Here is a 13,354-nt window from a genome sequence, read left to right as displayed (position 1 = left end):
TAAAACTATGTGTAAATAGTATCCAGGATATTTTATATATGTTAAAGTCTCAATTTTTTCACTTAACTTTTCATGAATCGAGCAAGACCACAACATGTCCAGCAAAAGAAGATAACGAAAAGATGTTCTGCTGCAGTGCCAAGGTCAGCCACCAGGAGGCCCAAACTCAAACTTGACTATCGGGTTCACAACACCTACCAAATATTATCACAATCCACCCAGAGGTTTTGAAGATATAGTGCATTTTTCATGGAGGTAAAGAATGCTGATGGCGCGACCATGTTGTTGGGTAGACAGTCTAATGTTTGTCAACAATTGTCATTAATTTTGCAAGTTTACCATTTAGCGAAGATGCCGGGCAGCTGAAACTTGGCGATGGTGTGAAACTTCAGCACAAACACTTCCAACATTCTCATCAGGATCTCACGGCCCTGAAAGGAACAGTACAACGTCTTAACACACGTCTTAAACTTAACGAACACTTCCAACATTCTCATCAGGATCTCACGGCCCTGTAAGGAACAAAACAACATCTTATAACATGTCTTAAGTGTTCTTATAACACGTCTTAAGATTTAATAACACATGTCTTAAACTTTACAAACACTTTCAGCATTCTCATGTGGATCTCACGGACCTGTAAGGAACGGTACAACTTCTTAACACACGTCTTAAGGTTCTCAAATAAGCAAAATAAAAAAGATGAAAAGTTTGAAACTCCCAACATAACCTCCATAATTACAGTGTCTTAAAACTTAGTCCCAATACGGACTGCAAGTTTGATGAAACAGTAAAAGATGAAGTTTAAATTTAAGAGTTTGGAACTTACATTTCCTCCGTCCTGGTCACTCTTGATGCACTCCACAAGGTTCAGCAGCAACTGGAAGTAAAAGGGAATCAGGCTTTTATCCAGGCATGCGTCATGGTGTCATTTGGACGCGCTTTTCTTAAAATAACAAGAAATTGGACGCACTAGAGGCCCTTACACTGGAGAGCAGATCCTCTGACAAGAATGAAATTCTGATTGACCAGGGATGCCACCAGGTCATCTGTGGTCACAGTCTTCTACTGTGACCTCCCTAACAGTAATTTTGCCCCTCGGGATACATTAAAGTGCAAAATTTTAACTTGAAATTCTCAAAAACTCTGCACCATGGAAGGTTATGCACCCGGACCCCCTCACAATAGTTATGTTTCCACTATTGACAACATTTTTGCTAGTGATTCTCCTTACCTTGCAGGACATGGTCTGGATACTGCTGGGCAGTAAGTCATCGTGCACATTCTTAGAGAAGAGATGGACAGCTAGCGCCAGGTCTGACAGCTGTAGGTGCTGTCTCACATGGTGCACCAGGTCTGCTAGGGTACTGTAGGCTAACGGGCTGAAAAACACACAAAAACACAAGTTTTTAGGCTGAAAACACAACAAAAACACAAGTTTTTAGGCTGAAAAACATGACAAAATTACAAGTTTTTAGAGAAGAGATGGACAGCTAGCACCAGGTCTGACAGCTGAAGGTGCTGTCTCACATGGTGCACCAGGTCTGCTAGGGTACTGTAGGCTAACGGGCTGAAAAACACAACAAAAACACAAGCTTTTAGGCTGAAAACACACAAAAACACAAGTTTTCAGGCTGAAAACACACAAAAACACACGTTTTTAGGCTGAAAACACACAAAAACACACGTTTTTAGGCTGAAAACACACAAAAACACAAGCTTTTAGGCTGAAAACACACAAAAACACAAGTTTTCAGGCTGAAAACACACAAAAACACACGTTTTTAGGCTGAAAACACACAAAAACACACGTTTTTAGGCTGAAAACACAACAAAAACACAAGTTTTTAGGCTGAAAACACACAAAAACACAAGTTTTTAGAGAAGAGATGGACAGCTAGTGCAAGGTCGGAGAGTTGTAGGTGCTGTCTCACATGGTGCACCAGGTCTGCTAGGGTACTGTAGGCTAACGGGCTGAAAACACAACAAAAACACAAGCTTTTAGGCTGAAAACACACAAAAACACAAGTTTTCAGGCTGAAAACACACAAAAACACACGTTTTTAGGCTGAAAACACACAAAAACACACGTTTTTAGGCTGAAAACACAACAAAAACACAAGTTTGTAGGCTGAAAACACACAAAAACACAAGTTTTTAGAGAAGAGATGGACAGCTAGCGCCAGGTCTGACAGCTGTAGGTGCTGTCTCACATGGTGCACCAGGTCTGCTAGGGTACTGTAGGCTAACGGGCTGAAAACACACAAAAACACAAGCTTTTAGGCTGAAAACACACAAAAACACAAGTTTTTAGAGAAGAGATGGACAGCTAGTGCCAGGTCTGACAGCTGTCTCACATGGTGCACCAGGTCTGCTAGGGTACTGTAGGCTAACGGGCTGAAAAACACAACAGAAACACATAATTATACATATACATACAAAATAATGAGCGTACAGTAGCAATGCTTTTGTCAGTAAAACAAAAAGAAGTGGACAGTGAAAGCCAAGGACTGTAACATGAAACCTACCGGAGAGTCTCCCGTGTCGTCCAGCCCGTTCCTATCAGAACCTTCTCATCAAACAGCCGGTCTATGTGGGGGACAAATCCTAGAAAACAAAAAATAAAAAACTCTGAAGTTATGCTGACCACAAATATCCAGAAACACAAGAATTACAAACAGACAAATACAGTAGAAGCCAGTTAATTGCACAACGGATTAACGCACACTTCTGTTAACTGCACAGAACCTCAAAATACCAAACAGGTGCGGTCCAGCTAGATAACTTCGCATTTTTGTACCAGCCAGATAACTGCACGAAATTCACTGCCAAACAGACCGTGCAATTAAGCGGCTTCTACTGTACACCAAATGCAGCACCTCCAATTTTCCCAGGTAACAACTTGGAGCTAGAACTTACTGTTCCTGAGGTCGGTTGCCAGGATGTGCCGTGCTGCGATGAGCAGCTCCTTGCGCAGGTGAGTGACCTCCTGCGGACAGTTGGTCAGCAAGGACAGCATGCCCTTCACCATCTGGTTAGCGTAGGTCGTCACAGAGTCCTGACAAAGAAATAAACAATCAAGCTAAGGTTGTCACAGAGTCCTAACAAACAAACAAAAACACATGTGTAAACAAACTCCAGGGGGAGGAGGTCAGCAAGAACAACTTTGGGGGAGGGAAGTTCATCCACTAACAAACATCTGTAACAAGCAGGGGGGAAAGGGAGGGGTTTGTGTTTTGAATTTGCTATTTGCAATTCTATAGAAGAGAGGTCACACGATAAATACATGTTCACAGTGTCTGGGGTTTGCAGCGGAGAAATCATTGCAAAAACAGCCACAGAAAGTTTAAAGTAAAATATATTCCAACTTTTTCAACATTGTAAGGAAATGAGAACTGCACCATGCTAAGATGCCCCTACGCTTTGGAAAAATCCTAGCGAGAAAACTGACATATCTTATACTTGTCTTGAGGAAGTGTCGGACACACAAACTATGTCTTATGGATTAAGAAGTTTGATAAGACGTCTCACCTGGTAGATACGGATGATGTAAGCCAGGAAGGAGAGTGTCTTGATCTGAGCCGCAACGAAATCCACGTATAGCTCACGGTTAAACTGGGGAGACGCTCTGAGGAAAAAGCATGGCACACCAGGTGTTATATTCATTACTTTACAGTTGGGAACCCAGAGGACCTGTGTTTGAGGAGAGCCAAACCTCAAGCACGTTAAAGAGTCCACCACACACATTGAAAAGAAACTTCATGTCACATAAAAAGTATGATAAACAGGAAATATTGTTACATCAAATGTTTGCGAGTGAAATAATACAAATCCCCTTCGCGAATTGAAATCGGACTTGACAAAAGTAGACTGAGAATCTCTTGTCAGTGTGGGAGACAACAGAAAATAAACAAACAAACAAACAAACATCCTGTTTACCTGGCCTGTGCTGAAGGAGTGAGCACGATGGTGTTCATGATGAGAGGGATGAACTCTGACACGGCACTGTGGACGTTCTGCTTGTAAAGCTGTGAAGGAGGGAAGGAAGGAAAGAGACATAATGAGAGAAATAAACGGACACCGCACTGTGGACGTTCTGCTTGTACAGCTGTTCAGAGCAATGAAAAGGTGTTTAGACCAGAATTTTGAGCAACATTTACATGGAGCCAACAGCTTCCAATGGTTACATTTCGAATTCTGTTGTTCAAGGCTAACTGTTGTTTTTAAAAGTCACTTTTGTCAAATCCTTCTTGAAGAGTTTGTCTCCAGGACCTGTTCTTGCGTCCTGGGACGGAAATTTGCTTGTTGGGACGGAAATAGAATTCACTCTATCCGCACTGAGATCCGAACTTCATGACATGAAATTGTTGATACTGTATCCTGAGGTTAGAATAACAGATTTAACAACGAAAATGGACAACATTAGCTCCAAAACCATCAGTGGGATGGAAAATAATTTAAAGCTGGAGACAGCCCTTTTGTAGTCACTTTTACCAAATCTTACTTGGTGAAGAGTTCGTCACCACTATAGTTCCTTGACAAAAGAGTGTAAGAAGCAGACCTTACCTGGTACATGAGGACCACGATGATGGGCAACTCTGCCAGAACCTTCAGCGAGTTGATCCCCTTCGACAGGACTGTCAGCTGCGGGGGAGAGACACGTGGGTCAGACACAGGGAAAATCACACAGAACAGGCAAACTTTTGGTGGTACATCAGTTATTTGGTTGGATGAACCCTTGTATGATACCTATAAATGCCCATGCTGGATGGAACATTGGTGTGATAGCAAACACTCACACTGGACAAAACCTTGGTGTGATACCAAATACCATGATGCTTAAATAATAAAACCTTGGTGTGACACCAAATGCCCTTCTAAGATGAAACCTTGGTGTGATACCAAATGCCCATCCAAAATGAAACCTTGGTGTGATACAAATGCCCATTATGGATGAACAGCTGCTTGATACCACAAAGTCAAAACATAAGCTACTGCATCCTTCAGTTCTATGAACAGAAAAATTTTGACCTATTGACAAAACTTACAACGATTCGTTTTAACCATGTGGAGATGGAAACTGAATACTGTAAATACATTTAAGTTCGCAGGGATTTAATTTCGAGGTAGGGGGAAATGACTTTTCACAAAGGTTTTAATTTTTTGGTAACAATATAGACTGCAGTCTAAGACCATGATAGAAAAATGTTCGCAGTCGTTTTAAGTTCGCGGTAAAGTGGTCGCCGCAAAAACCGCAAACATTTCTGCATTCAAAGTATGAGGAAGATGCGTCCAATTAGGGCTAATAAGTCCCAGAAGGACAAATCAACTTAAGACTTGACTCACGGTTTCCTTGCTGCCGTCTGCCTTCTCCGTCTGCACAGTGACGGTTCCAGACAGCGGGAGCACCACGGGCTGGCCGGTCTCTAACCTCTAACCCTAACCCTATGACCCCTAACCCTGACCTCTATAAGCTGGAACATGAGATGACTCACAGTTTCCTTGCTGCCGTCTGCCTTCTCCGTCTGCACGGTGACGGTTCCGGACAGCGGAAGCACCACGGGCTGGCCGGTCGCCGCGTCCAGAGTCACGTTAATCGGCTTCTCAAACATCGCGTTCTGGGGGGGGGGGGGAACAGTCATGTCTTTCATTTGTCACTTCAGGGCTCGAAATTCATTTTTGGGATAAGGTGCACTGGTGCACCCAGCTTAAAAAATGGGTGTACCAAAAAAACTTTGGGTGCACCAATTGAATTTAAGTAATAACCTAATCATAAAATTTAGTTACAAGCATTCTTAAACAACAGACATTTTTATTATCTTTCTAACACTTAAATGTCAAGAATATGATGTACATGTATACTAAGTATACTTTGATATATTTACATACATAAACCTAAGAAAATATTTCACAGGGTGCACCCAGAGAAAATAATTGGGTGCACAGCTCCAATTTTTGGTGCACCTGGGTGCACATGCACCCAGTATTTCGAGCCCTGCACTTAAAACAAATTCTGCACACAAGTAACTGACATAGATTGCCCAACAATCAACTCAAGTTGCACTTAGACTTAAAACTGAAATCAGCAACAAATTGAGCTGTAAAGGGAGGCTGAAGTTCTCACCATGTTTGCAGGCAGGTCCTTGTAGATCTGTTTCACCATGTGGAGAAAATGCTGGATCTGAAATAGGACATTTTTACATTTAGTGTAAATTTCATAATGTACATACAGAAACTTGCAGTAAAACAGGTCTTGTGTCAGTTGAGTTTACAGGTCTTGTTACGTGGTGACCATTAAGTAAAAAAAAAAATTTTCTTGAGAGCCAGTTTGAGTAAAGACGCTCATACTAATGATTTTTAGAGATCCCACACTTTGACAGCCACTTCTGCCACACCCTATATCAAACCCCAGTGTGATACCACATGCCCTAACCTTGGATGAAACCCCAGTGTGATGCCCTTGCAGAAACCCCGGTGTGATACCCACCTCCGGCTGGATCTGTGGCCTGAACTGTTTGTGCAGCTCGATGATGATTCTCAGGCAGACCAGAACATTCTCCTCATTCTCTCTCTGTACCAGGCACAGAAACACAGAAACTCACATTCAGAAACTTACTGATGATCTACTGACCAAAATCAACATGTTCCTAGTGGGTCTCTTGATTTTTATGAGGTTAGCAGGTTTATTCCCACAATCCTACTTTCCACAAAAATCTAGAGACACAAAGATGCAGGAAAAATAAAACTCTGCAATTTCTCTATTGATAGTCGCTATTGAGAGATTCTATGAATTTTGGAAGTGTGAACCCTGACCTCTAACCCTAACCCTGGGACCCCTAAACCTCTAACCCCATAACCTCTGACCTCTATTAGCTGGAACATGAGGGACAGCACTTTGCTGACATAGATGTGGAAGTGTGAACCCTAACCTCTAACCCTAACCTGTGACCCCTGTCCCCATAACCTCTAACCTCTATAAGCTGGAACATGAGGAACAGCACTTTGCTGACATAGATGTGGAAGTGTGAACCCTAACCTCTAACCCTAACCTGTGACCCCTGAACTCTAACCCCATAACCTCTAACCTCTATAAGCTGGAACATGAGGGACAGCACTTTGCTGACGTAGATGCGGAAGTGATCGTTGGTCGGGATGCGGTGGATGATCTCCAACAGCAGTTTCCGTAGTTGCTGAAAAATAACAAAATGGCACAATTTCAGCACCTTTCTTAACTTGAGGTAAGAAGCAAATGTTATTGCACAACAATTGCAACAGGTACAATAGCATTGCTAAAAAATGACTACAAAAATCCTAATGTTGCATAGGTACAAATCTACAAAACAGTCATTTTCAAAACAGTCATTTTCAAGAGATGGCCTTACCTGGATGGGATTTTCTTGCACAAAAATGGTGTCTCCTGGAAAACACATTTAAGGACAGTGGTGAAGGGATATACTTGCAGTACTTATGATACACCTTTAAAAAATCTAAGAAGTTCATGAAGCTCAAAACAATACCTGGCAAAGCTATTTTTGCTATTCAAAATTGACTGAGACGCCTTTATTTCATACAGTAATTTCTCAAGAATGCATGTAAGAACTTTCACTTTCTAAGACAGTCTTACCTTCCTGTAGAACCTTGAGGAAGCGTGGGATGGCATGTTCCAGGAACGACTGGTACTGGCCAGACGTCACGATGGACTGGTGAGAGGGGGGGGGGTAAAACTTCAGTCAGACTCATGCCATTAAATTCAAATTGACTTGAGATGACATCTTTTATAACCTGCCAGTTGAAAGTTGAGATAGCCTTGTTTGAGACTCAAATGTGTTCTCATACAAAAATGACAAGTTACCACAGACTAAAAAGACAGTTGGCTATACATATATAACTTACAGATAATGGGCTATAGGTACAGGGACCTTAACTACAGTACCTGTACCTGTGCCTGTATCTAAGATTTGTACATAACTGAGTCTACAGTTTGAAGTTATGCTGTCTAAGGCAGTACCAAAAACATAACCTTCCAGACAAAGGCAATAAAAATGCATGAAGCTTTACCTCAAAATTCTCACTGATCTCCTGCGCAACCTTCAGCCTGTGTTCATCCTCTGGGGAAGGAAAACAACAACAAAACTTCGTCTTTACTTGCGGTCAGTTGCGGTATATGGAACGTTTGGTCTTAAGTTGTTTCAGGAAACATACCATATCCCTAACAATAGTAACAGCTTGTTCAAGTTCTCACCAGGACGTTTTCACAGTGTTGGGGGCATTTAAGTGCAGCTAAGCCATATGGCAAGCAGCACAGCAGTTCAACCATCATAACTTACATAAGAGGGGCATCCTTCCCCAGAATTTTTTTTTTCAATTTATGACTCTCAGAACAACAATTTGATGTAGTTTGCCTTTGTTACAGAAAAGCCCCTACCCTGGTTGAAACACCTTGCATATAACGAATGTGACCAGGCTCTAAATTGTAATTACAATTGTTTCTGATATTTTTGTAATTACAACACGATAAGGTATTAATTACATCAGTACAGTCAGCTCTTATCAGTCAGTATATCACCGTTCCTTGTGTAGGAGGAACTCTGGTGTATCTTCAGATTACATCACTCTGTACTGACGAGGGGAGCGTCTCAGAAGTTCAAGCACACATCCAATCAAGAAAACAAACTTTTATAGTTACACCAGTCATACTAACTTAAATAAAACACTACCTCACTATATAGACTTTGATATTTTACGAACTAGAACTTAGAATTGAGTATTTTTCAAACATGTCTTGTTTGAAGGGAGATTGAAGTTCCGAGCTGATCCCTGGCGCTGTGGTCAGAATGAAGCTATAAGCACCAAACCCAATGTTGCTATGGCAACGGGTTTTCTGATGAGGTTTTCTGTTCATCATTCCACAGGACAGGCAATAGAGGTGCAAATGTGAAACTTTCTTTACAAAAAAAATGTCTGTTTTCTGAATACTGAAGTGTGTTTGAACCATGACAGCATTAGTAAATTGTATGGCATTCAAGTACTTAGTACTGTAAATGCATTTAAGTTCGCGGGGATTTAATTTCGCGGTAGCGGGAAGATGGACTTTTCGCAGTGGTTTTAATTTCGCGGCAGCACCATGCACTGCAGTCTCTTACTGTTATGGAAAAATGTTCGCGGTGGTTTTAAATTCGCGGTGAAGTGGTCACCGCGAAAACCGCGAACATTAATCGACCGCGAACATTTCTGCATTTACAGTAACTTCAAGAGGCTGACTTTAACCTCCTTGGAAACTTAAGTACACATACATAGTTACATTGGATGAAAAGTAAGTCTCATAACTTTTGGTCTGGGAACCTCTTGGATCTTTTGATACTATGCAGCATAACTCATGCACCCTTTCATTCATTCACTCCTTCAATCTGTACTCACATTGGTTGGTGTCAGTGCAAATTAAGAGCATAACTTCATCGTTCACCCCAAAACTTTTTGGATGTATCCCCATATTCTAAATGATCTAATAAACATTGTCATTACAAGTATGCTACCCTATAGCCTATACACAGTCAAAAATGCCTATAAGGGCCACTCAAGGGACTGGAGAAAAGTGGCCACTATAGAGCCAATGCTGATCAATTGACCACGAGCAATATGTCACAAATACAAGTACGCTACCCAATACAGTCTTCTAGAAACAGAAGATGATGTTGATGACGAAAACAGCAACTCACGCTGGTTGGTGTCGGCGAGAATGGCGGCGTAACTCCGGTACTTGTTCATCTGTGCGAGCAGGTCCTGTGGACTGATCACCGTCGCGTGGGGCGTGGGTGTCGCCATGGTGAGGACCAATCACGTCTGATGCTCAACTGGAAACTGAAACACAAATCATCAGAAACTTCAAATTCTTGTCGTTGTTTAGTCATCAAAACCATGATTTTCTTGCTGTTGTTCTGTTGTTATCAGGACGATGTAAGATTCCAACCAGGAATTCATTTAAGCATACTGGTAATGTTGAGGTGGCAAAATCTGCGGGGAAAGGCGTGTGATACTGGCCTTTCACTGCGAGGGAGTTTTAAAAATGTAACTTGATGCACAGTACAACGTAGGCATTCTGAGGGTACCTATGAGGGTATTAAATTCTTTTTGACTACATGTAATTTTTTAGGTTACAACTTACATCAAAAAGACATCCAGCAGAGGTCTTCACACAACAGTTGGTGGTAACAAATATCCTGGCACAATTTTGGATACGACGAATTTTAAGCTGACCAAACAAACATCATATCAACCCAACTCAGGTAATCCTCAACCACCACCTGTGCACAGTTTCTAACTCTCTGACGTGAACGGAAGAATGTCTTTGGCCTTGTCAAGTATTGCGATGCACTACTTTATCTGTTGACTTGTTTTGTTATTGTAAACTTTTGGTTACAAACATTCACAAAACATAATAATAGTTTTTAATTCATAAAAACAGATATGATTTGTTGTAGTGTTCATGAAGATTGCTGTCTTTTAAACAATTACCAAGGCAAGAACTGACAGACTGAAACAGTCGTTCCTCCACACTGCAGTCAGACTTTATACTGACTCTATTTCCTAGCATTACCATCAGCCTGTGAGTTCGGACCTATGCTTAGTGTTTGTTAATATATTATGTATTTCTGTTTGTTGACATTCTGCACGTATAAGTTTTTTTGTAACAAACCTACGTAATTCAGGGTATATCATGTGTGTATTTCCCTGCCTATGTACGTTTGAGGAAGAAATAAATAAATAAAATAAATAAACTTATTCATCGTGTTCGTTTATTTCTAAAGTGGGGTAACAATGATAATATGCAGCAAAGATGATGATGATGATGATCCAGGGCACGAAATACTGGGTGCATGTGCACCCAGGTGCACCCAAAATTGTAACTGTGCACCCAATTTTTTTCAGTGGGTGCACAGGGTGCACCCAAATATTCTCTTAGGTTTATGTATGGAAAGATATCGAATATACTAGTATACATCATATTCTCGACATCTAAGTTTTAGAAAGATAATAAAAAAGTCTGTCATGTTACTTGTTTAAGAATTTGATAGCTTATTATAACTAATTATAAGTTTTGTTATTAGGTTTTTTTTTACATTCTACTTAAATTTAAGTGGTGCACCCAAACATTTTTTGGTGCACCCAATTTTTTAAGCTGGGTGCACCAGTGCACCTAAATGACCTAATCCAAAAAATGAATTCCGAGCCCTGTGATATAATCTGTTTCCAAGAAGTGCAAAGTCTGGTTTAACACTACGCGAACTTTTGTGAATTTCAATCAAGTTTAGGGGTTGCAGATACTGGATTTTGCTACTTTATACTGTTTCAGATGACTTTCTGAAGGCAATTCAATGTTAGAGTTGAGTAGAGTCAGGGTTGAACAAGTTTTCTAAAATCCACTTGTCCTATCGGGCAAGCACATAAAAAATGTACTTGCCCGAACCAATTTTTCACTTGCCCAAAATTCAAATATCACTGTTACTAGTATATGCATTTTCACTTCCAGCAATGGAATTCTCTGTAGACAGTTGCTTGATGTCATGACTGTAAAAAGTAACAAGTATATCAAAATTGCACTAAAATCAATGGAAAAATCTTACTTGCCCGATCGGACAAGTGGGGTAGGACATGCACTTGCCCGAACAGCACTTTCACTTGCCCTGGACAATAGGGCTAGTGGACTTGTTTATCCCTGAGAGTTCTTTGGATAGATAGGAGTCTCGCTACAGTTTAAACCTGTCCTCTTTCTCTTCGGTCAGCGTACAGTCATAGTTGGTTTGTGTGGTTTGTCCAAAGCTTTATAATTGAACATGATGGGATGGTTTCAGAATACACATCTATATAATACATCTATATAATACACATATAACATTAGTTATGCAGTGTGTTAACACCTTTTACATTACATCATTAGAATAAGAAACCAGAATCTATCATCATAAAGGCTTAGAACAAGTTGTGTCACGTTTGCTAGGATTAAGTGGGGGGGGCACAAATATGTAAAGAAAACACTAAAAAATTGTTAGTCAAGTCAGCAACGGTGTTATATTATTCTTTAACAGAACTATAGATCATGTCCATGTACACTGGCTAAACAACAAAGCGTTTAATACATGCACATCGCACAAATCACACCAGTTTCACAGGTATAAGCATGGCGGGAAACATACATCAGGTACAAATCTAACACATCATCACGCGTGGCGTTGTCAGATTTTGGCTAAATTGGAGGGAAACATGGCAACATTACACACAAAAACTCCATCACAAACATCATACACAAGTTTTTCTTCCTGTTGCTTTTTTCTAATCGTTTCCATTGGCTTCCTAGCATCCAAAATTCAGCGTTACCTGAAGTATATTTACCCACGCGGAGCATAGGCTCCCAGAGGACGCAGACGACACAAAGGCATGGTACCTCTGGAAATTTCGACAAGTTTCGCAAAACTCTCTGGTCAAAACGGCTAAGTTTAGGTCAAAAGTTCACCTACATATATCCTTATTTTATCGTGTGGGTAATTTAGTACTCTTTTAAGAATATTGTTGGCGTAAAACTCACCTAAATGAGCTAAATCTGCATTCTTCTTTCTTCTCAAAAACCAAACGACGCCATCTTGGCTTGACAAGATCGATGAATGAGTGACGGCATCAGAACGAAAAGCAGACACCTGGATGCAGATTCACCCTTTTATGGAGATTATCAAAGATTTTAAACAATAAAATATTCAAAAAAGAATTTTTTCTATTCCTTAGTCTGTCTTATTATGTTTTTTAATAACTTTCATGCTATGTCAACATATATGACACTTTGTTGCGGTAGCTGTCAGATCAACCTGCTGAAGACCCTCGCTTTTGACGGTCTGTTGAAAACTCCCGGATGTGAGTGGCGGGAAAAGTGTGCTTGGGACACATAACGTTAGCAGATACTAAGGTAGCATAGGAGTGGCGGTCCCGTTAGCCAATGCACACCCCTAGGTCGGCTACACTCCTTTGCCAGTTTTTGATACTATCTCTAAATATTCTACCGCAGAATCCCTGACACTGCAAACCTGGGACAAGTTCAAGTTAAACGTGAGAAGAAGGTCACACCAAGGTCACAGGCAGAAACGGGCAGCTAGAAAAACGGATTTGGTCTCCCAAGTCCCCCCAACATCTGCTTTGAGATTAAGGGCAATCAAACCATCGATCAGAAACTTCAAAGTGATTGGTTACTACTAACGTAAGGTTACCAGTTTACGGTCGATTTGTTAACAACGCAGTTTTACGGAAATCGCGCAGGCAGAAATGAAAAACTCTCATTTTGGAAGATATCTTAGTCGGTCTGCCTCAACTT

At 40.8% G+C, this 13,354-nt stretch overlaps 2 protein-coding genes across 2 annotated transcripts in view; both read right to left on the bottom strand.

Moving 5' to 3' along the window:
- LOC118425100 (transformation/transcription domain-associated protein-like) overlaps positions 1-1,433 on the bottom strand; it is a gene marked incomplete at its 3' end in the record, with an annotated part of 10,276 nt that extends 8,843 nt beyond the window's left edge. Inside the window, 3 exon segments of the mRNA XM_035833919.1 lie at positions 340-431; positions 830-880; positions 1,235-1,433. Of these exon segments, the coding sequence (XP_035689812.1) occupies positions 340-431; positions 830-880; positions 1,235-1,246 (155 nt within the window).
- Positions 1,434-1,464: 31 nt separating this feature from the next.
- On the bottom strand, positions 1,465-12,662 carry LOC118425099 (transformation/transcription domain-associated protein-like). Its single transcript, XM_035833918.1, has 16 exons — positions 12,581-12,662; positions 9,717-9,858; positions 8,059-8,108; positions 7,607-7,700; positions 7,383-7,417; positions 7,086-7,190; positions 6,488-6,571; positions 6,125-6,181; positions 5,496-5,618; positions 4,567-4,644; positions 3,940-4,028; positions 3,532-3,628; positions 2,920-3,058; positions 2,529-2,607; positions 2,347-2,397; positions 1,465-1,570 (listed from the first exon to the last, which is right to left on the bottom strand). Exons 2-16 carry the CDS (start codon positions 9,820-9,822, stop codon positions 1,465-1,467), a joined length of 1,293 nt encoding a protein of 430 aa, XP_035689811.1. The 5' UTR covers positions 9,823-9,858; positions 12,581-12,662.
- Between the last annotated feature and the right edge of the window lie 692 nt (positions 12,663-13,354).

This window comes from Branchiostoma floridae, chromosome 10, assembly GCF_000003815.2.
Source record: "Branchiostoma floridae strain S238N-H82 chromosome 10, Bfl_VNyyK, whole genome shotgun sequence".
NCBI lineage: Eukaryota > Metazoa > Chordata > Leptocardii > Amphioxiformes > Branchiostomatidae > Branchiostoma > Branchiostoma floridae.
Note: the sequence above shows the minus strand (reverse complement) of the source record. Positions and strands in the feature narration are given on the sequence as shown.